Raw genomic sequence first — 23,287 nt, 5'->3', positions numbered from 1 at the left:
CACCCCGGGGCACCCGCACTCTGCTGCCCTCCCCACCACAGCACCTGTGTCACACCTGCAGCTTTGAAGTAAAATAAATGACAAGTAGCTGCTGTCACAGCAATACACATGCACACACAAGCACACGCCGTCAGTTCAGCTCCCTGCTTTCAGCTCCTCCACTCCTCTCTGTCAGTGATGCCCCAGAACGCCTCCATCCTCAGGATGCAGTGGAGCACCAGGGAACATCTGGCCACCTTCATGCCTTACCTGTGGACCGTTTCTTGGGGGATTTGAGGCTCCTCATGCGGCCCGGTGACGACATGCCGCTCTCGCTCATGGAGTCGTGCGCCGAGGAGGCGCTGCCGGTGGCCTCGCTGTCCCGGATCATGCTCTCGTAGCCGCTGCTGCCGCCGCTGTGGTAGAAGAGAGCCGTCCTGCCCATGGCCGGCGGCAGCTCGCCGCTCAGGACGCTGCTGTTGTCGCTGCCGTGCCCGCTGCTGTAGCGCTGCGGCCGCCGCGGCGCCGTGATCTTGCTGTAGGGAGACGGCAGCACCGGCGCCTTCTCGTCGCTGAGGTTGATGCCGCTGTCGTTGCCGCTGTCGGAGTCGGTGGAGCCTCGGAAGTGCCCCTTGGCAGGGCCGCCCGCCGCCAGCTCGTTGACGCGGCTGTTGGCCGCCCTCATGGCCTGCTTGGTGCCCATGATGGTCCCGCGGCCGGGTTTGCCGACAGGCTGCACCGCCCGGGGGGCTGCCTTCCCACCGGGGGCCATGCCAGAGCCCTTCCCTGCAGGCTGGGCCAGCGACTTCACTGAGGAGCTGAGAGACTTGGAGCCGCTGGCAGAGAGGCCCCGGCTTTTATTCCCGCTGGCCTGCACCTTCTGGCTAGCCGTGGGTTTTGCCTGGCTGCTTTTACCCGGTGCAGGGGCGGTGAAGGGCAGTGGCAAACCCATACTGGAAGCAACAGGAGGGACCCCCAGCCTGGGGACAGAGCGCCCTGCCCGGCTGCTGCCAGTGCTCCCACCGTCCCTCACCATGCTTGCTTTGGATCCAACTGATGTCAGGCTGTCACACCTCTCCAGAGACATGTGGCTCCCGTAGCGGTGCACAGTTTCACTCTTTGATGCCTTCACCTTTAAGCTGGATGTCATCTTGGGCAAAGAGTGGTCACCCTTCAAGTTCATTTTGCAGCTGGCACTTTCACTAAAGTACGAGCCAGCTTTCAACCGCAAATCTGCTTCATCCTCAGCCTTTGGCGTGGCAGCTCTGGCAAAGTCCAGGCCAGAAGCTTTCCCCCCACCATTACCCAGACCTACAGGTTTCTGCTCCAGGCTCGATTTACGTACAGGAGGTGTTGGAGGTGTTGGCCCACCTGGTCTGGGCAACATGGTTGATTTCTGTGGTGCACTCTTCTTTCCCAGGGACGATTTCAAGCTGCCTGTGGCCAAGGGAACATCCGAATTCCCTCGGGTCACAGCCTCGGGCAAAGTACTGTTAGTGTGTGACACCGGCATCACTCCCAGCGTGGTGGCTCCTCTCTTCAGCTGTGGCATCTTCATCACAGCTTCTGACTTCTTTGCAGCTCCGCTGGAGGATTTGCAGGCCATCTCACAACCATCCACAACCCTCTGCGAGCAGGCAAGCATCGTCTGTGACTTTGCTGGCCTGGATGCTGTGCCAAAACACTGGGCAGCTTTTTCTGGCTGCTTCTCAGTACCAAACATGTGAGGTTTTGGAGACAGCAGTGACTCTGCAGGTTTTGCTTCCAAGTGATAATCAGAGCGTAATAGCCAAGGATCTTCAAATATGCCATGTGGATTCTGCAGCTCTTTATAGCTGAGGACAGTATTATTGTGGATTGCAGAAGAGGTAGTTTTTGTTTTCCTAGGAAGACTAGAATGTATTGTTTCTATCACAGGTGCATCACGAGAATTGCTGAATTTAATTTTTACTGGCTGATCAGTGACACAAAAAGCACTTTTTATCTGAGATGCTTTGGTAGTTTCAGAGGTTTGAGGGCTTTTGCCTGAGGAAAGCTTGCTGGAACTCAAGCTCTCACTCTCCAGCTCAGAGAAGCAAAATCCACTGTCATTCAGAGCACTTTTCAGGGGGACACATAAATGGGATGAGTCCAAGCTGAAGGGTTCCTCGGAGTTACTGCAATTGTAAGATGACTGTGCTACAAAACTGTCACTAGACTGGGCTCCATCACTTTCAATTGTACAAATGCTGACTTCACTAAGCCATGAACTGATGGAGGAACGTCTGCTGCTGGTAAAGGGATCCTTAGCAAAGGGCACAACAATATCAATATTTACACCAGTAGAAGTCTCCTGTGAGGTATAAGCATCAAACTCATCATTTATGCTGCTGATAATACTGACCGGCCTCGAACCCGATGCAAGGGCCTGAAGGGAGCAGTCACTGTTAAAGCTAATGATACTGGAAGGTCTCCCATTATCCATAATTCCACTAATAGAGAGCTCTTCCACCACTGTGAAAACAAGCTCATCCTCTCCATTCAGCTCAACAGGCTGCTGCAAAGTCACTGTGGTGGTCAGTATATCCCGATCAAAACACTTCCCTCGGAATGCTGACCTGAAGCTGTGTACCTCTATCGCACCTGACTGACTCTGGGTGTTGCCACCAACAAGTAATGTGCTTCCTAAAGGGTTCTGCTCAGGTTTGTTCCCCATCTGTTTGCTCATTCCCACGGGAGGAGTCCGAACTGCATTGCTATTGTCCAGCTCCAAATTCTCAGCTTTGGAGCTTGGGGAGTGTTCTCTCTGCTGGGGAGGGGGAGGCGCTGGGCTTGGCAAGGGTCTCTTCACATACAAGGACTTTTCCTTAGTGACACATTCACCTGTGGCCTTATTCTGCTCTGGATTCCTCAAAGGGCTACACCTTGAAGTCTGCAGGGAATCAGAGATTGTCTCTCTCTCCCCCTCTAGAATAGAGTCTATTATTTTGTTGTCAGCTCTGCTCTGCAGCTTGGAAAGCTCTGCTTTCAAGTGAGGTGTGCCATTTTCTTGACAGTTGCCATTGCCACTCCTTGGTGCAACAGCCTGGAAAGGAAAGTTATGTCCTTTTTTGGGAGATGCCATTTCTTGTGGAATTGGTTTCTTAAATCCTCCAGAAGGAGAGGATACTTTCTCCTTTATCAACTTAGACTGTGCATTTTCTGTACTTCCAGAAACAGGACTACAATTGGACCCAACAGAGATTTCTCCACAAGCAAACTTCATGGGTTCCTCACTTCCATCAATGCACTCCAACCTTTCCTGCAGTTCAGCAAAAGTGTTGCATTTGAAATGGTCCTTGTCAGAACTCCTACCAATAGCAGAATTGTCTTTATTTCTCTTCTTATTCAGGGACGGGATAATAGGAACAAACTCTGGTGGACCTTCATTATCTGTCAATTCCCTGTCAGACAAAGCTGCACCATTGGGACCAACATAGATGACAGTATCACAAGACTGTTCACTGCTGGAGGAATAATCAGGATCACTGGATATATTCAGGACAGGAATGTCAGGGTCAAGGGCAACAGTTCGTGGGTGGAATGGTCGCAAATGCGGCGGTCTCCGGACATGTCCTTCTTCACATGAACTCTCTCCTCCAGACGAGCTGGATGCATACTGCAAATGACAAGAAATGTTATTACTATCAATTGCAAATAAGTATATTCATGTACAGTATTATTATTAAAAGGTCAGGTTGCAATATACTCTGTATACTATCACAACTACATCTAGTGGGAAAATATTAGAGGGGAGGGTAAATTGAAATAACATGCTACATAGATTTTACTTTATTAGTAATAATATAACAATCACACCTTTTCAGATAATTTCCATTAAATATTACGCATTGTCTTTCTCCTCAATAAGTTTTCTGTTCCTCCTCTATTGATTTTTAATTAATATTGATAGAAGCTTTTGAGATAGTTCCACATGTAAGCAAAGAAAGAATACGTGTTTTAAACAAAAAGAAGGGAATTTCAGGATTAAGGATTGGGGGCAGGATGATGGCTCCGTGCCAAGTCATTTGTCAGTTTCTCTCCTGAGATTCTATGCATTTTGTATTACTTCCTACCATCGAGAAATCCCATGTTTCCCTACTGAGAGGTTAGGAAAACTCATTTTCAAATGAATTAATTTCTGCTTGTTTATGAACCAACCTTGGATTTCTTCTTTCTCATGCGGTGGATTCGCGATGCCAGCTGAACAGTGGTGAGAGTCTCTGCATAATTGGCTGGGGAATCAGAAATGTGTGCAATCATAGTAGTCCTGCAGTTGATGTTCCCAAGTGATTCCCTCAACAACATTGTCAACTTGTTGTCCCTGTGCAAAAAAATGAAAACACGAGGATTATTTAAAGAAACCACCACCTTTTTCTGCAGAATTTTATACCACAAGCTGTCCTTTCACTGTTGGGCATGCATGGTACATGTGGATAAGAAATATGCTCCTGTTATTGAGCACACTTAAAATGTGTCTAAATGTACACATACAAAGGTACCAATATTTTAATTTATAGGCCTGTGTATTTACAGTATGGTAAGTCATTTTGCTGCTTAGAAAATTGTTAACCAATTGACTGTTAGCTAATTTTCTCAGGTTTAGGTCATACTACCCAAAAGAACTTGTCAGTGCTGTATTTTTAGCTGAACAGATTTAGTACCTAGATAGTTACACTCTGTGAGCTCTACAAAAACACTTTTAACAATAAGAAATAAAAGAAGTCAACAGAAATGGTGAGAAATCTCTAAACAGATATAACAGTGTTAGATACCAGAAATACAAGTGTCACCCCAACTAATCTACTTTCCATTCTGCCACCTGTGGTCTGCTCTGACATAGCAAAAGGGAAGCAGAACTTGTTTCTGGAGGCTTTCCTGGTGATGCAAGGCCTCCACTGTGGACAGTAAATCTGACAAGACAAGTGGCATTTTGTCCTCCCCTGGTCTCCAAGACATCTTTCCCCATGGCTCCTTGGAGTAGGAAGCTCCCTGATTCCTGCTGCCCCCTCTGATTAGTCCCAGCCTGAGGGAACTCCTGTCATGTCTGGTCACTAAACCACAGTAGGTGACAAAGTTGAGGATCTGCCCTTCCCTATTCTAACCCATCCATCCTCTTCACACAATGCTAGCAAGTACCCTGAGGAAAATCTCTCTGCCTAATAGAGAAAGAAAAAAACACCTGCTTGAGATGCATCACTAGATAAATATGTGAAATGACATGATTGATAATGCATTATAACTTTGTGCTGTTGTTAAGACAAGCAGCAATTAAATTTCAGGACTGAAGGCCAAGTTCTGGTAAGGGTGCTTACAGTGTGGCTGTTATCTTTTAGCTGGGCTCCCCACAGGTGTGCTTGACACAAAATTGTTGTCACAGACACTCCACAAAGGAACACACCTAAACATTCACTTCTGCTAAACTAAGGTGCAACATGGTGGTCTTTTTTCTTTTTTTTTTTTAATTGAAAAGATGCATCATCCAAAAAGACATGTAAAAGTAACAACCTTTGACGACCACACTTGATCAATACTAAAATTGTTTTCCAAAATTTCAGTAAAATTTTTACATTTGCAAAAAGAAGAGAAAATCCTACTAAATTTGAGTTCAAATATTCACTAATGTCCAGCTGGTTGAGATCAGCCAAAAATTCCAAATCCAGGAAACAAAGAGGAGAGAGAAAGAAAGAAAACATCTTAGCCATTTTCCCTCACTTTTTCCAACAATCAAATCCTCCCCAACCCTTCACCCCAATTCAGTATGTATCATTTTTGGCCATCTTACTAAGAATTTCACATTACTGGAACATTTAAAAACCTGTGTGTATGTTAATATGGACAAAAAGATGAACAGATATGTGTACCTGTAGAAGTGACCTTAACAGAAGATAAGACAGAATTTCCTTAAACTTCATATTAGTTAAACAATAAATTGTTGATGCATTTCTCAGGTAACACCAGCCACATATTTAAGATCATGCAGACTAGAATTCACTTACTTATATGGCACATGCTTAGCACCATTAATTAAGGCCAAAATTACGTTGCCCAGGGCAGAGAGAGACAGACACAGAGAGCCTCCTCCATCTCGGCTCTTGCTCAGCACTTTTTCACAGCTCCCCAGATCAATGAGATGCAAACGACTGCGTCCTCCAGACACTAAAACAAAAAGGGGAAAAACAGTTGTACATCACGTTCTTGTGTGGACTCAAGCCAAACTGGTATTCAAAAGGCATTCAAATGAGGAGAATAATGAATACAGCATGGGATAATGACCAAATTAATACTTAATTGTACGGAAACCAGATATTAGTCACAGCTACAAAAGTTAAAGGTGACTCAACTGGCTTGAGAGTTCATTTTCTTCTTTTTAAGTTAATTGCAGATCATTATTAAAACTAATGCAAGACCACATCATTTAAAAATAAGCAATATGGTAAGAACATTCATACTTCCTCCTTTGCCACTCTTCTCCATGCGATACTGGTATATGTGAAGAGTAAAGAGCATGTGTGAATTCCTCCTGTCTTCCTCCTCACATTCAGGCTTGCTGGTGCTTCTGGCAGCAATTGCAGCATCAAGGAAAAAGGCAGCTTTCTCTGCTGTTGGGGCCCTTAGCTCACTTTGGTTTTGAAGCTTGAATATAAACAAGAAAATGACAAATTAGCACGGGGCATTTTTTCAATTATTTTTTGCTGAACATGCTAAATCTCCAGGGCACTAAGAGAAACAAATATGTACACCATGGGAGAAGAGCTTATAAATTGAAAGCAATAAATTTTTTTTACTGGCTTAAAAGTTGTCATAATTGTTGTCAGATAAAAGGAAATAAAAAGTAGAAGAAAGGCTCAGAAAAATCTATGTTGTGATATTCATTATACCTGGGTTCCACATATTGGATCTTCTCTCAGATAAACCCCAGGAGACTGGCCATCCTGCAGGCTGCCAGTGGCTACTTCAGCTAACAAATCCTTAAGGTTTTCATCTTTGCCACTGATCTCTACAGCAGATACTCTAATAGAGAAACGAGTTCCAGTTTTTTCTTTACGTTCATTGATCAATTTGAAGAGCCAAGAAATTGCACAGGGGATGATACCAAGGCTTTGTGTGGAGTTATCTTTCCCAATCATGGTAAAAGATTTTCCTAGAACAAAAAGACAAACATAAACACAATTAACCTTTCTTGTACAAGGCAACATTTCTTTATATTGCCACCTGATATCACCATGGTACATTACATGTACAAATAAGGGAAAGAACGGATGAAAAAATTCTAAGTATGTAATTAATAACCCATTACTATTTATTCAATTAGGTTTGCAAGTTTTGTATGTCAGACCCACAGTAAATCAATGTTAAAAACACCTCTGATCTTTTGATTTTTATCACAGTGCACCTACATAAACTTGCTCTTGAATAAGCTAATCTGATGCTACATTTCACCTTTTCAAATTAAAACTCACAATCACAGTGTAGAAATAAACCGTGATAAGTTTGCAAAGCTAATTAAAAAGAAATTCTAATCTATTCATATACTCCAGGTTTATTGTTCCAGGAGCTGACAGCATGTAATTACCAGACTGACATAGTAATTAACTGTAACGAATTTGGGAGCTCACCAAGCTTGACATGACCAAAGCAAAATATGCAACCATCTGCACCATTCACAACAGACTGGATTACTTCTGCTACTGTTCCAGAGCATACCTCAGCCTGAAAGAAAAATTGGAGACAAATAAGTGAAAGAGCACATACTGCTGTGGTTTTTACTGCTCTTCTGTAATGAAATGAATGACTCAATATTTTTGAGGCGCAATATTCTCCCCATTTTTATGGCATCAGTCCTATTATTTTAGTAACCATGCTATCTTAAAAAATAATAAAATATGCTACTACAGCCTAAAATAGTTTTCAATTCTATTAAACCTATTCTCTTGGAATATTGATTCTATGACTAATGTACCAAACTGAATGCTATCCAACCAGGTTTCCTACTGGTATAATAGCTTAGCCAAGGCTATTCAGTAATGGTAGCAACTCCACTGAAATTAAGCTACTCAGGAGTGCTCACAGGAATTAAAAAGACATCCATACTGGAGAAAATGCATTAAGATCCCTGAATAAGATTTCATAGTATTACATTTTCCTCTTCCAGTGGAAACATCATCATCAATAAAGAGAACTTGCTAAAATACCTATTTGTGCTAAAACCAGTTTATCCACGTCAGGGAAGGTTTCAAATACACAATAAGATGATCTATTAAGTACAGCAGCTGGGGGCAGGGGAGGGGGATGCTGTAAATATGTAACTACAGAGAAATGATAAGGCTCTGTTTGCAGGTGCATGGCAGCAAGCTTGCCTCTAGCAATAATGCCTCCACAGAAGGGGCTGCAGTGGCCAACATCACCCAAATACATCACAACAGGCCACCCAACAGGCCTGCTACAAGGAACTGAAAAGTCATCCCAAACCAGGGTCAACAGCCTCAAGGACTGGTGCCAAAACCAGCAGGCACACAGGCTGTGACCTTGCAGCAGGGCTGGCAGCACAAGTAAAAAAACCTCACTTCCAGTTCTGGACTTAATGCTGAGATTGCTGTTGCTCTCTTCTGCACAAAGACCCTGTTTGAACCTAGGCAGGATCTACAAACAGCTTTTGGATGTGGTTACAGGTGCTTTGAGCACTGATGTGTGTGGGAAGTTATTCTCCATCTTTAGTGCTTGTCTAGAACTTAGACTCAATAGGTATTTTCCTATCTACAGTCTGGGACCCCAAAAAATAAGGAGAAGAGGAGGAGATTATGATCTAGACCTTGTCATATTTTCTCAGCATTAACAGACTGTTTTTACTTTGGATGCTTTGCCCTGTATTTTTCACCCTGATTTTTTGTTTCAGCAGTTCAGACTTGGTTCAGATTTCTCCAAATGCTGTTGAATTAGTTATTTTTAAAGCTGTTCTAGGATTTTATTTTCTGAACCAAAGATTTTTCACAGAAGGAATTATCAGATGTCCATGAGTGTAATCTCACTGAATATACTGCAGACCCCAATCCTCTCAGACCAGCCATCCTGTCTGTGTAGAGGCTTCAGGTCTGAGGCCATTACTGAATAAATGCTCCCTTTTAGAGGCCAAAAGAAAGACATGCACCACCATCAGCACAGCCATCAACATAAAATAATCAGTCAAAACCACAGGATAAACAAACTGGAAAGGGGGCAGATAATGTAAAAGCTCCTTGTTCCAGTATTACAATCCCAAGGGGTTAGCTTTATCTTTCCTCCTAACAGCATTTAGTTTAACATTAAGCACAGGTTTATTTCCCATTGAAAGCTGTGGGGAAGGACATTATTTCAGTCCCATCAAATGGGTTAAAACCTAGCTGGATGAAAAACTGGATTTCAAGCTGGGTGTGTGCCTTTCTCTAACAAGAAAATACACAAGAAGGTAATTTAGTCAGCAAATATATCTCCCCAGCTATTATTCCTTAATTTTACATCTCAACTAAACAGATGATGTAACAAATTTACCCACTTGTCTATTAATTACCATGTTTTTTTCCAAGCATTAAGGCAACTCATTCAAATAAAATTCCCCAGAAACAGGAGGAACTCTTCAGGCAATCAAATGCAGTGGCCAAGAGAAGACTCAAGAGTTTTATGTGATTCCAGTACCTGTGAAGCGTCCTGGGGGAAAACTGCATCAAAGGCAAACATCTTTGGGACAGCAACAACACCTCTTCTGTGACCTGCATTGGAAGGCCCAGTTGTTGCTGGATCATAAAATGTGATTTGCTTTTTTCGTGGGTCTACCTTTAGGAAGGACATGGACTCAGATGTTTCGTGTGCTCCTTGAGAGGAACAAATCCTTACCATCACTTTCACCTGCAAGGATTCAGAAGAAAGCAACAACTTGAGTTCCCAACTACAGATAAACATATGCAAAGCATTCCTCCAAAACCCACTCCCCCTCCTATGATGTGTTTGTTTGCAATGTTTAGGTGTGTCAGAACAACCATGGGACAAAAACAGAGCCATATTTTCCAGCCTGGGATCTTCACTGAACTAATTAGGTTTCAAAGGTGCACTTTGTCTCTTCAGTTGATGCAATTCCAGTTTTACTAATTCAATTTATAAATGTCTGATCTGCAAATATGATCCACTGTAGGTGTAACACGATGCCAAAGAAAAGAGAATTCTAGTCTCCTGCCTTTCAAGTACTCAGTGTGACCAAAAGGACACTTTGAAAATCAGTCTGAATAACACAAGGCTCAGGCAGCTACTGCATTTGAAAGAAGTCTAGAAACTTTCAATTTCTCACTCATATTACTCTAATAAAAAGGTGTTTCTCTTACAACTGTCCCAGGCAGTTGCCTTTATGCTGTCATTGCTAGGCTCTTCAGTGGTTAGTGGCAGATTTAATGGGGGGGAGAAAAAAAGGAAGAAAAAAAACCAAACCACAAACCACTAAAAGGTCAAAAAAGTTCGAAAAGAAACCTATCACAAGGTCCACTTCTATTGTAGCACTACAAATTATGATGTCCTACACACAGGTTTATAAGACACATCTTTAGAAAGCTCTGACATGTTAGCTGTGATTTCCAAAGCACCTTATGGGAGCCAAGTGACTGGGTCTCAGGAAAATTCCATAACAGCTGCACACCTGCTTCTTTTAAGCTTCCTGGAAATCATGCTCTTACTTTAAAAACCTGTGAAATACTGCCTCACACCCACTTACAACCATTTATCCTTATGAAATGCTCCCATGTCAGAGCCAGCATGTTTTATACACCTTGCACTGAAGTAAATTACTATTACAGGTGCAACTTCAACTCTGAACTGCCCTGCAGAACAGGCTTCAGAGAAAAGCAATGTTCAGTGAGAATTACTTTTTCCACGGTGTATGAAATGTTTCAGTAACAAGCTGAACAATATATCTCCTTATTCAGCTACCAGACAGCTCTCACAGCACCAGAGTTAACCAGCTGGTTGAAGATCCTCCATGGCTGTGATAAACCACTGCTGGAACAATTTATAGATGCATTTCCACAGCACCCATCAGCACCTTCATCTTCTGCAGCACTGAGCCACGAAACAGCCACTCCTGTTAAAGCACATGGTTTAGTGGTGGGCTTGGCAGTGCTGGGTTAACAGCTAGACTTGATCTTGAAGACCCTTTCCAACCTAGACAATTCCATGGTTCTATGAGTCAGGCTCACTTTTAGCCCTGAGCTGGATATTGCATGTAGAAATGGGGTTCAAAAGCACTTCTCTGATATAGAATGATTCTCCACTTCAGTAAGTCTTTTGCTAAGTGTAACCTTAAATATGCCAGAACAATTTGATTCCTACTTACTTGTTTCAAGAACATTGTGTCATTAAAATGGTGTGCACTTACTCCATGAACACATTGTGTCTTTATCAAAAAAATGGACTTTGCAGTCAGCACTTCCCTGTCACTTCTGTGTCCACAGAGAAACTGGCAAAGGAAGAACCAAAGCTGAAAACCTACTTCAGCAAAGCACAGCATGTGAAATGCAGGCAACAAGCAGAGACCAGAGCAGGCTGAGCCACCCTGGGGCACTGCCCCTCGTACCAGACAGGATGAAAAGGTGACAGCAGACACATCTGCACCCAGCATGGGCAGTGAAATGCAGTGGCCAAGCCAGGATGATCCACAGCAGACGTGGGAGCAGCAGGAAGCACCATGCTGAACTGGCCCTGCCTTTACCAGCTGGGGAGGGCAGGTAATTCTGACATTTAAGTTCTCAGCTGTCCCTTCTTCTCCCATGAAGAACTATCTCCTTCTCTCTATGGGGGCTAAGCTGCACACAGGCATCCCTACACAACTCCTCAAGCACCCTCAAAGGAAATATTTTCCACAAAGCAGCTCTAAAAGCTTTTCCCAAACATTTCTTCCAAACAAAAGGTTAAGAAACAACCAACCATTCCAATAAACACTGCTCCACCAAACACAGCAGCAAATTCTTCCACCTATTGACTCAAGCTATCCCCTGATTCAACACTTTTTTTTATTTTGCCTTTCACAGTAATATAAATATGAAAATACAGTCCCAGAAAACAAGCAAACCTTCGAATAAATGAAACAGCTGCCTCAAAAGCAAAGTGCATCAGAGGTGACACACTCAAGGCTGTTTCCCCATAAAAGCTGCATGAAGCCAGCTTTGTGTATTAGCCTGCCAGCTCAACCTTGACATGCTACCAAGGTGCTCATAAAAAATAACCTCCCTCAGGGCAAAAAAAAGAAACAAAACCTAAATATATAAATGTATGTAAGTATAAATGCCCACTTCAGGGTCACTTGATTAAAATGAATTTTAAAATATATGCTGTTTTCAAAGCACTTATCTAAACAGTCATTTCTGTTCTCTCTTCCATCTATTATTAGATTATAGCAACCAGAGCTTGCATAAGAGGAAAATTGGTTTGCTCCTGACCTAAACAGCCAGTTACCTCTTATTAGAGCATTGCTCCCCCTAAACACAATGATGGCTTCACCCACAGAAAATCCTTGTGTGACAAATTAGGTTTTTAAGAGCACCTCTCTGAATGAGAAAAATACTAAAATAGCTTCCCATAATGGATCAGATCCCAAACTTAACAGGCCTCAAGGGTCATCATTTTTACAATAAAAGTGAGCTTTCAAGATGAATGTGAGGGGGCAGAGAAAAGCAGTTTGAGGAACTTCCTCTTTTAGTGTTTTGTGCATAAAAGCTGATTTGCAGAGTAGAAAAACACTGATTTCACGTTTAGTTTCCCTGCCCACTAAATATATCTGTAAGTGATATATCAGTAGTTGTAATGTGCCACACTCATTCATGATGCTGAGCCAGCCTGATTTCACTCAGAAATAAAGCAGAAATGCTCATGGAAGTGCCATCAAGCACAAAGATTACTCAAACACATCCCTTCACAGCAGGCAGATGCTGGGTGCATGCACATGCTTCTGTGTGTATACAGGAAAGGTTTGGTGCAATACTGTTTATTCTTCTCACACTTCCTGCATGCCTGTGGTTGAGGACCAATCTTAAGTGACAGGTTTATATTCTCAGCTCCGAAGCTCATCCCAGTATTCTTCTGGAGTTAATACTGCAGGAAAACAGTACAGTGTGAGTACTACAGAGCCAGCATGGCTCTTGCCTTAAGGATCAATTTAACTGCAGCTTCTCCTGGGTCTCTTCTTCTAGATCTCATACAAAAGGCATGCTCACCTGTAGAGACAGCAGGTGCAGGAAATCATCCAGAAACAAGGGCTTGCAGGGAGGGGAGGATTCAGGATAACACAGGGCCTGTCAATTTGAAAGTAACTTTGGCCCATAACTAGGGAGCAAATCAGCAATGACTGCACTCTAATGCTCTTATTTGCTTATGACAATTAATTATTAGAATTAAGCACAATTAATTTCTCACCTTTGTGGGTGATTATTTGACAGTATGTACTAGGCTAAACTCCAGCTGCAGTGCTACCAGCTACTGCTAACATTTGTACAAGCAAAGAAGCACAAGAAAAGGAATTTAGAGGAGAAGGAATAAAGGGAAGAATAAGACAGGTCTGAAGGAAAAAGAACAGGTCAGGGGGTGGGAATCGAAGAGACCTAAAAGGACTGGGGGAAAGGGGGGAGAGAGAGAGAATACAAAAAAGGAAAGAAAATACAAATTTGGGGACTTCAGAAAAGTCATCTCAGGCTTAGGGCACCCCACATTTTTATACTCCTTAAGGAGAGCTAACACATACATCCATCTTGTGATGGGAATGATCCTTTTTGCTAAAATTTGGTATTATTACTACCTTTCCCCTCCCTTTTGTTGTTTCTTCTTCTATGCAGAGAATGACACAAAGTAAAAAAGAATTACAAGTGGAAGTTTATAATTATGAAGGGTATACACAGACATTCATGCAGGCATTGAATACTGGAGAGAGGCTCTATTTTAATGAGGATGTTGATAGAAAAAGAGGCTATGTTTGTATTTGAGTTCAATTTCTGCAAACAAAAATAAAAGAAACATAAATATCACAATATTTTTGTATTATTAACATTTTTCTCAGTGCCTTAAGACAGCTTAAATCATGGAAACAACTGAAGTATCTCATTAATTAGCTGATTCTAATCTGGTGGGGTTTGTACACTGAGGGTTCACACTCCATTACTGAACTTTTCCAAATTTGTGTATATGCAGAAATCAGGAGGTCAGCAGAATTGCTGAAGGAAATACTATTAAAATCAAAAGTGCTTAGGAAACTAAAATGGTAAATATATCTTGAATATGTCATTAAAAGATAAAGAATTCCAAAAAATAAATAAACAAGCATCTAATTTGGAAAAGCTTTAGAAATGGGTGGCATAAGGTCAGAGGCCCCCTCACCCAGCACAACAATGGATGTAATTTTAACCCTCACCGGCAAAGATGAGAAAGTTTTCGAGCAATCAAGGAATTTTTTTTTTTTTTTTTAAGTTTATCTGTCAGTTTGCAGTGGAAATCAGGGCAAAGAAAGGCAACAAAAGAAAACAGCTCCTAGAATTCATTTACTCCAGCTATGGAAGGGCAAACCTAAGGGATGGATGCTGAAGCATAAAAACAAAAATCACACCAGTTTAATCCCAAACATATGGGATTTTAAGGAGACTAATTGGCAAAAGGGATTCTAAAAGGATTTCTAAAAAAAATAAATGAGGGGGAAAAAGAAAAGTCCTCTGTGTGGAAGACAAGGCTATGTGGAGAACTCTGGGGCCAAACCCCATAAAGTTTTATAAACATCCAATGAGATCACTAGAGAATCACAGATCCACTCAAATATCAGTAACCTGCTGGGAGTCCTGAGACAAAACCCTAGACATTGAGATCTTTACCCTTTATGAAAATCAAATCTAGATGGGTATTTAACAGTTTTCACCTGAACACCAAAATACCTGAGAAACTGAGGGATGTACCTCTGGCTGGCACCAGCCCTTCCTCCCCCTGCAGTGCTCCTCCTCCTCTGATCCTGGCTACCCCATTCCACAGCAGAGGGTCACAGGAGAGCCCCTCTGCCCCACTGCCATGAGGAGTCACTGCTCCCACGCTGTGACCTTCTCCAGCACTGCCACATCACCTGCTGGTGTGGGCTCACCATTTCCAGATGTCCCCAACACACTGAACCAGCAGGAGTTGAGGAGAACAGGACAGAGGAGTCACCAACCAAAATAATGGGCTGGCTCCAGATCAACACAGCACAGAGCATCAAGAGTATGACAGTGCCAGAAAGCAGGGCTGCAAAAAGGAAGAGACAGACCAGAAACCTGTGAAACCAAATATTTGAAGCAACTGACAGCTGAAGGTGAGACTGATGGTCAGAAGCAAGCTAGCAATTGTATCTAGTAAGGCCCAGATATTTTGGATCTGAACTGAATGGAGCTATTGCAAAACCACACACCAAAATACAAAACTCCAAGAGCAATGAGGCACGTGTTGTCCCAGAAGAAATTGTGTCCAAGCCTGAATTTGCAGAGAAAAGAACCACTGATCAACAGAATGACACAATTCCACATAATTCTAGACAGAAACTAGAAACAGCCAGGAGATTGACAATCAGGCTCTCATAGATTATTACCCCCTAAGCAAGGGAGATAGAAAGGCTTTAAACTCTGATTTAAAGGAAAGGGAAGGACCATCTCACACTTAAAGAACCAGATGATCTGAATTCTGTTCCTAAGACTATCATGGACCTCTATTACATCTTTTAGACAACAAATACAAAAAAATATTATATATACATATATACAGAAAACTGGTCATTCATCTTTCAGTGGAAACACTCTACACAGTTTAATTAGGGACAGACATGTAGACAGAGAAGACTCCACTAATTCACTAGGTAATGACTAGACTCTGTGGCACTTTGAATGTTGAGGAAATTAGGATCCTGACCCAGCCAAGTATGTTAGCACAGGCATAACTGCAACATATGGTACCTCCTTTGAAATCAATGGATGTGCAGTGTTTATGTTTTTGTAGTGATGCTTTGTTAGCATCTGATGCTTATATACTTGTCAAGTTTCATATTAGACATAATGAGAAGGAAAAAAGTAAAAGGAATGGATTAAAAGCATATAAAATTTTAAAATTTTTAAATGTGCTCAAGCCTTTCTTACTAAAATAAACTCTGTATTTTGGGAAGGTGCTGGCACTACACTGGAATCCATTTTAAAAATGCTGATCATATTCTGCATTATAGCAGTATGATAATCCCTAAATGAACAAGCAATTTGGTCTTTAGCAATAAATGTCATTATAACAAATTTGAATGGACACTAAATATTCCCTAGAAACACACATCCTTGACAGGCATTGTGCAGCCAAGAAGTTAATTTTGTGCAATGTTCACAAAATGGTGTGTAACAGCAGGTTAATTAAATAACTATGTTTAGACACCCACCATTCTGAATTAAGATTTCTCACCAAGAAATTACAAAGAATTCACATTCCATTGAATAAAGACCATTTTCCAATGAAATCACTTATTTTTCAACTACAGTGTAAATCAAATTACAGAAGTCCTAGTACAGAGCCAATATTTTTCATGGATTTAATTGTAACTGACAGATATATAACCCTTGCTAAATTGTTTTACTGTGGGTGGTTCTTACAAGCCTTTTATATACTGCCACTACCAATGGATGGCAAATTTATATGCAAAAATTGCCACGCTAGCATAGACCATCTACCTCCCCTGGGAGAACCTAAAATAAAAAGAAAAAAAAAAATCACTTCTATATTTTACTCTGCTAAAAAAATAATTGATTCAGTACTCTCAGAAAACATTATGGAAAACTATTTCATTTTTTCAAGGTGAAAACAAAGCTTGAGAACTTCTGTATTTTTATCTCACTTTTCCACACTTTTGTTTAAGCAGTTGAAGGTGTTTTGGCAAGTACCTTGGATGATACAGCACTACCTACACCGATAGGTGAGTACTTACTGTGATACATGACTTATATCAGAAATAATGCTGCAGTCATTAGGGAACAAGGAGCAGTAAAGATGACAAAATTAAGTTCCTATTTGTTATCCATCACCAAACCATCGTAAGAACCAGTGAATGGGACACACAGCACACTTAAAACAACCCTGCATGATCAGTAAATCATCTTAGCAGTACCTCAGCTATGGCTTAGTAAAGCATAAAAGGAAGTAAATGTCTAAAACTCATAAATGGAGAGCAGTATGCATACACCTGTCCAAGAAACATGTCTGACAATTCAGGCTCTCTTTAAATGCTCCACTTCAATTGTCTCACATAGGAGCATTCTGTCATTCTAACATTAAAAAAAATTGACAGAATCCTTGGAAGAGACAAGCACTTAAAGTTGCTGTTGTAAGTGATGCAGTATTATAAAGAATGGGCTGAATAGAACCCCAGAAAATAACATTTTGCATGAAAAAGGCTTCCCACCATGCTAAAGAAAAATAGCACATTAGAATGCTATACAGCAGCCACTGTAAAAAGGATGTCTTTCTTAATACCACAATATGATAAATTATCTTAAGTAGCACATTAATGTCAGAAATTGAGCATAATCTAACTTCTTGCCAGTGACAATATTAAATGGCTTTCAGACATCTTTCCTACTATTCTGACATTAAATTTAATAACACCCAGAGAGACCACAAAAATGATTCAGTTACAAGAATCATGGTGCACTGGATCATTGCCTTTTAAGTAAGATTCAACTAAATGGTTTGGACTCTGATGCTTTTGGCACATTCAAGAGAAAGGTATGAATTTTGCTACATAACATTTATCAGTAGTGTGCAAAGCTCCTCTCAGTATCCAGTTTGAATTGATAGTGGGATCTCCCTTTGTGCATGAGGCTGATTACTGTTGATTATATGAAACACAGGTCCCAGGCAGACCTACTGCTCTAAATTGTTGCTTTTTTTTTTTTTTTTTTTCAACTTTTCCCTGCTTGGTATTCCTGCGTGTTGACAACCCTAGCAAGCACCTGTGAAAGTGTGTAACACTTTACAATCTTACTAAAGAAAATTAAGCAAAAGGCTTAATTAAAGATTTGTATCACAGGAGAAGTCCACACACTGCTGCTGAAATTATTATAAGCAGAAAAAAATCGGTATTTCAGAAATGTAAAAGCAATTAATAAGATTTATTTTCCACCTTCCAGAAAAATACTTGAAACAGTGAGAAATTATAAATACAAATTGCAAAAGATATGTAAGGGCTCTCTGCTGCAGTTAAGTATCTAATAACAAATCTATTCAACCATAAAAGCCATATAGCAATTTCACCACAGAAGAACTGCATGATACACATGGAGATGATGATGTGAAATTAAGGATAAATTTAGATCTTGGGCTCAAATAATCAATAACTGAGTTCAAATGCAAGAACTGGCCATCACTATCTCTCCACATTCCTGCTTTGCCCAGCAGTGCTCACAATGCACAGTAAGTGCATTATCAAAAGCAAGAACTCAAGCCTCTTCCTTTCCCCAAATGTCTGTTGTGCTCAAATGCTCAAGAAAAGATTCCACTAGTGGCAGGACCTGTTCAGCTCTTGACACCCCAGAAGAACACAAAATACTCCAGATGCTACTTTCAGTCAGCTCCTTGGATTCAACTGTCCCATCACCCAGTTCAGAATAATTTATTTATCTGATGGCCCCAAAAATTACATCACATTTTCCACATTGTTTCTGTGTCTCTCAGAATATATTGAACCAACCCTGAGTATCAGTGGATGGAAAAAATGTTAAGAATTACCATTGCAGAGACAATACAGAAAGCCAGTCATAGCTGCCATTGTAAATGCTTCAACATGTACTTTACTCTAAGCTTCCAGTGGATTCACCAGAGAAATGGGACTGCACAGAATGTGTCAGTACAAACAATAATTATGCACTGTAGTATTCAGGCACTACTCACATAGAATAAATAGTATTCTGGCATAGCTGACATATCATTCATCTCATCATGTTTTTATAAAGGGAGGCACATTCCTCTCATTGAAACATCCTGGACACTGCATGGGTTTCCAGTTTATTACTTCTATTTTTCATTCTTGCAACTTCTCCTCGGAGGTGAGGGAGGCAAAGTCTGCCTCACCAGCTGCTTAACCCACAGTAACCACTCAGTAATAGTGAGGGCCACTGCTGAAATGGGAATGATCACCCAAACCACATGGAGTACCAACCACAGCCACAGATGCTGTGGTAGGAAAAAGTGACTCCAGAATTCATCACTGATTCTGTTCCATATGTGTATCTTATATTCAGTATTGGACAGGCTGCAAGAAAAAGCCAAGGAAAATGATAACCAGGAGGAGTGTAAAGTAAAAAGCTGCTAGAAGAGAGACTGATGTTAACAGAGGACCACAGCACAACTGCCAGTGTTTACTGACTGCTCTCTCCATTGCTGGGATACTTAAAGCAGTGAGGAAGAAAAGTAATTACTTTATTCCCATCACCCTCATCATGAGATAGCAGCTGAGTAAATCTTGAACAGCAGAAGCTGTTGAGTGGGAAATAATGGAGAGTGCTAATACACAGTGAGCTAAATTCTACCAAAAGTCATTTGGCATTGCTCAGAAAAGGTGAAACTATTAATTTTTAGTACTTAAGAATACCTATAGAGGAATGACACTTCTCCTCCTTGGATCACAAGTTCTAAGAATTCAGACACATGAAATTTCATTTGTGATGACCCATAGTTTTTAGAAAAATCTGTGTTGCTGGAAGGTCTTTAAGGCAAACGCTGATATTTATAAAGTTGCAAAAGAGGAATGGGTCAAGAGACATTTAGCATGTACTGTATATCTTACACTGTGTTTCAGAAATGGCTACTTTGGGTTTTGAGGAGCATTAAAACTGGTAAACTAGCCTACCCCATCACCATTTGGATGCTCTAAATCTCAACTAAAGGGCTGATTCAATTAGCAGCAGAGAGCTCTTATCCTGTCCAGCAAAGCACAGGATTCTTCCAAACTGTAGTCAACAAGTATTTGGTGAGAAGGACATAGCTGGAACTCTCACAGATTCACAGAAGACGCTGAGTTGGAAGGAACCCACAAGGATCATCAAGTGCAACTCCTGGCCCTGTAGAGGACCATCCCCAAGAATCACAACAAACAGAATCTTCAATGCTCTATGATCCTTGTAGGTTCCTTCCAACTCAGGATATTCTGTAATTCTATGTTTTAAATTTTTTCAGCTGAGAATAAAGAAAAGACATGTCCTGTGCTGGAGGAGAAACTCCCACAACTGAGCTGATCAGGGTCCTGCCATATCCTTGGAATTCTGGTGGAGATGTTCCCTTGAAAAGTTCTCCACTCTACTCACTAAGGAAAACAGCAGGTAGAGCACATAACCCATATTATCTCCTCCCTTCTGGAATCATGCACTTGATCACAGACTGTTAATCTGTTTGAGGACACCAGATAAGCCAGTGCTTTACAAGTCATGTAGGGAAGTTCCACCAGCCACCCTCAAAGCACAGGGACAAGCCAAGCAGTCTCTTGGCTACACACAGCTGCAGGCACACAAGTGCAGAGCCAGTTTTATTGAGCTGCAGGCACAAGGATATACAATCATACTTTAAAGGTTTCAAAGGCAAAGTGCCTCAGAAATGCCATAATCCCTGTTATTCCTGGTGCCACGGCCAAGTACTGTCTCACAGAAGAAAAACAAAAAAAACAAAACGAAACAAAACAAAACAAAACAAAAAAAACAAAACAAAAAAAACCAAACAAACAAACAAACAAAAAAAAACCAAAAAAAAACCAAAAAAAAAAAAAAAAAAACAGGCACAACAAATGGGTTTTCTTAAAAAAGGACATAGTTTAGCAAACCCTCCTCCACCCAGGAATGTCTACATTACTGTGCCAGGTTTACTGTATTCCATCAGTACATCTTTTCTAAAACACTGGAAAAGCAGGAGAAAAAAAACCAATCCCTTTTCCTCTGTGACTTTTCACCTGCTTAAAACAGCTGAAATTACTCCTTCATTTTCCAATAAGCACTAACTCAGAAAATTCAGAGTATCTTCTGTGAGCAAGTGTCAGCTCCAGGCAGTTAGACTGACAAACTCTTTATGTTAGTGCTGATTTGCAGAGTTACTCTAGGTGCATATTTTAGCTCTCCTGTGCACATTACATACTTCAATTCTATCTTCAAACACCAGTCTCTTGTAGCCTATGTAAATAAGTATTCAGACTCTGTTGTGTGAGTGATTAAACAGTTATAAATGTGAATAAAGCTCCAAGTAATTGGGTTGTATTTTAATTAATTTTAGATAAACTTATCAAGAATTTTTCAATTTCAAAGGTGCTGCATTTCCTAAGTTGGTGAGACTGCTACTCCATTTCCCTACTCTTACAATGACATGTGAAGCAGAGGGAAACAAAGCCCCCTGAGCATATCTCCTTAACCTCAGCAGAGAGAGCACCAGTGCCTGAGTCCTGCTGCCAACACAGAGACTCCTCCTTCCACAGCTGAAGCCTGAATGGGCAATGGATTTGGACCAGTGGGTTGGGATGCCAAAGGAAATTTTGTCTCTTACTCTTTGCAAAGTCCACAGGAGGTAAGAGGACTCAGGCACATTCAAATGGATGTGACTCTCTCTCTATCCCAAGACCCTTTTCTTGAATCTATCCAGCTCAGTTCTAGCCTGGAAGCTTCCAGCCCAGTTAAATTTTGTCTATAAAAATATTTTAAAACATTGAAATGCAAAGTTACCTTTCCAATGCCAGGGTTGTCCTTGATCTTGGACACAGCTCTCAGAAGGCATGGTGGTGCTGGGGGAGGACAGAGCTGCAGGATGCCACTAAAGTTAGTGGCATAAATAGAGAAGTCGTGTGTGTGTGGCAGGGGCGGATGGTATTTCTTTCTCTTCGAAGACAGGTTAAGCTTCTGTGCTGCTCTGTATAAAAGTAATAGGAAGAAAAGACAATGTTATTTAGGTGCTAACAGGAATCTGAACCAGACAAACAGACGCTCATTGTCATCATTGCCTGTTTAACAAATTGCATTCTAATCTGATTTCATAAAGACAAGTCATCAGGACACTAATAAAGGAAATATGGGTAGAAAAATCACTGGCAAAATATTCAGTTATTTTCTGCACCAGCAGAATTTCAATTATAATCTAACTTGCCCTCCTTTCCCCCAACAGCCTGACATCTGAATCCTGAAAACTAACATCTCACCAGTGTAATAAAAAGCTGAAATAATCCCCTTGTCACTGGCAGAACCAGATGGACTTTGCTGGTGATAACATTATGAAAGTGGTTCTTTGTACTCTACAAGTTACTCAAGACAGAGAATAGCACTCCAAGTCAGCTGAGCTCAAGATCCTCTTCTGTTGGCTGCACAGAAAATCCATAGATAACAAAACATTTCCTTCAAGACAGATTGGTTTTTCCTCCCCAACTCCATTCTTTCATATTAAAATGGAAAGCTATTAAAAAGACATGCTGTAATGTGCTGAATGATAATGATCCTGCTTTTGAAATGTAGAATTCCAAAACATAAAAGATGAAGAAGGATGAAAAATTAGAACATAGAAGTAAAATTGTAACATTCTTCCTTGTGAATAAAAATAGGAACATAATCTGTTTTTTCTGCTATTCCCCATCAGCAGCACCAAACAAGACAGCAAGAAATCAAAACAGAAACTTTTCCCTATATCAAAACCCACATAGGAAAATAAAATTTACCCTGCAGAATGATTATTTTAAGCAGAACAAAATAAAAATATTTGCAAGCACATGCTGGGCAACTGGGCATGGCAATGAGGGTGAAATCTCAGTTCTCTCCAAGTCAAGGAGAGCTTTACCACCTGAAAAAGACACATGTGATGCAACCCTGAGACTGTCAGTAGGCAGTCCACTGACAGATAAATACCATAAAAGCACCCAAATTGTTACCTTCAGCATTACTTTGAAGACTGTTAGGGCAGCAAAAGCACAAGGTGTCCCCCTACCACATCTGTGGACATGCTGAGACCACACTACTGATGCCAGCAGGTCTTCAGGGACAAACCACAACTCTGGTCCATGTTTGCAATTTAAAGTCTTGTCACTTTGAACAAATTAATAAGCATCTTTATACAATGACTACTTTATATTTTCCTCATGTCTCTCAGCCCAAGATCTCCAAGTATTTTTCAGTGAGATCAAACTGGCACTAGCATCTGTGAAGTATTATAAGCAAGAGACCTATGGAGAAACCAAGGCAGTGTTTTGCTGTCATCATGAATTAAGGGTAAATCTAAAACCCCAACC

General features: G+C 41.1%; 1 protein-coding gene across 1 annotated transcript in view; it reads right to left on the bottom strand.

Annotated features, from left to right (window-relative positions):
- The window catches only part of KIF26A (kinesin family member 26A), a 94,409-nt gene that overhangs the window by 6,332 nt on the left and 64,790 nt on the right, over positions 1–23,287 (bottom strand). The window contains exons 5-12 of the mRNA XM_056493388.1: positions 21,741–21,924; positions 9,670–9,879; positions 7,617–7,710; positions 6,879–7,141; positions 6,450–6,633; positions 5,997–6,156; positions 4,159–4,321; positions 250–3,616 (exon numbers count right to left, since the gene is read on the bottom strand). Coding sequence (XP_056349363.1) covers positions 250–3,616; positions 4,159–4,321; positions 5,997–6,156; positions 6,450–6,633; positions 6,879–7,141; positions 7,617–7,710; positions 9,670–9,879; positions 21,741–21,924 — 4,625 coding nt within the window. The remainder of the gene's footprint in view (positions 1–249; positions 3,617–4,158; positions 4,322–5,996; positions 6,157–6,449; positions 6,634–6,878; positions 7,142–7,616; positions 7,711–9,669; positions 9,880–21,740; positions 21,925–23,287) is intronic.

This window comes from Oenanthe melanoleuca, chromosome 5 (genome assembly GCF_029582105.1).
Source record: "Oenanthe melanoleuca isolate GR-GAL-2019-014 chromosome 5, OMel1.0, whole genome shotgun sequence".
Classification (NCBI taxonomy): Eukaryota; Metazoa; Chordata; class Aves; order Passeriformes; family Muscicapidae; genus Oenanthe; species Oenanthe melanoleuca.
This window is presented reverse-complemented; position numbering and strand designations above follow the sequence as displayed.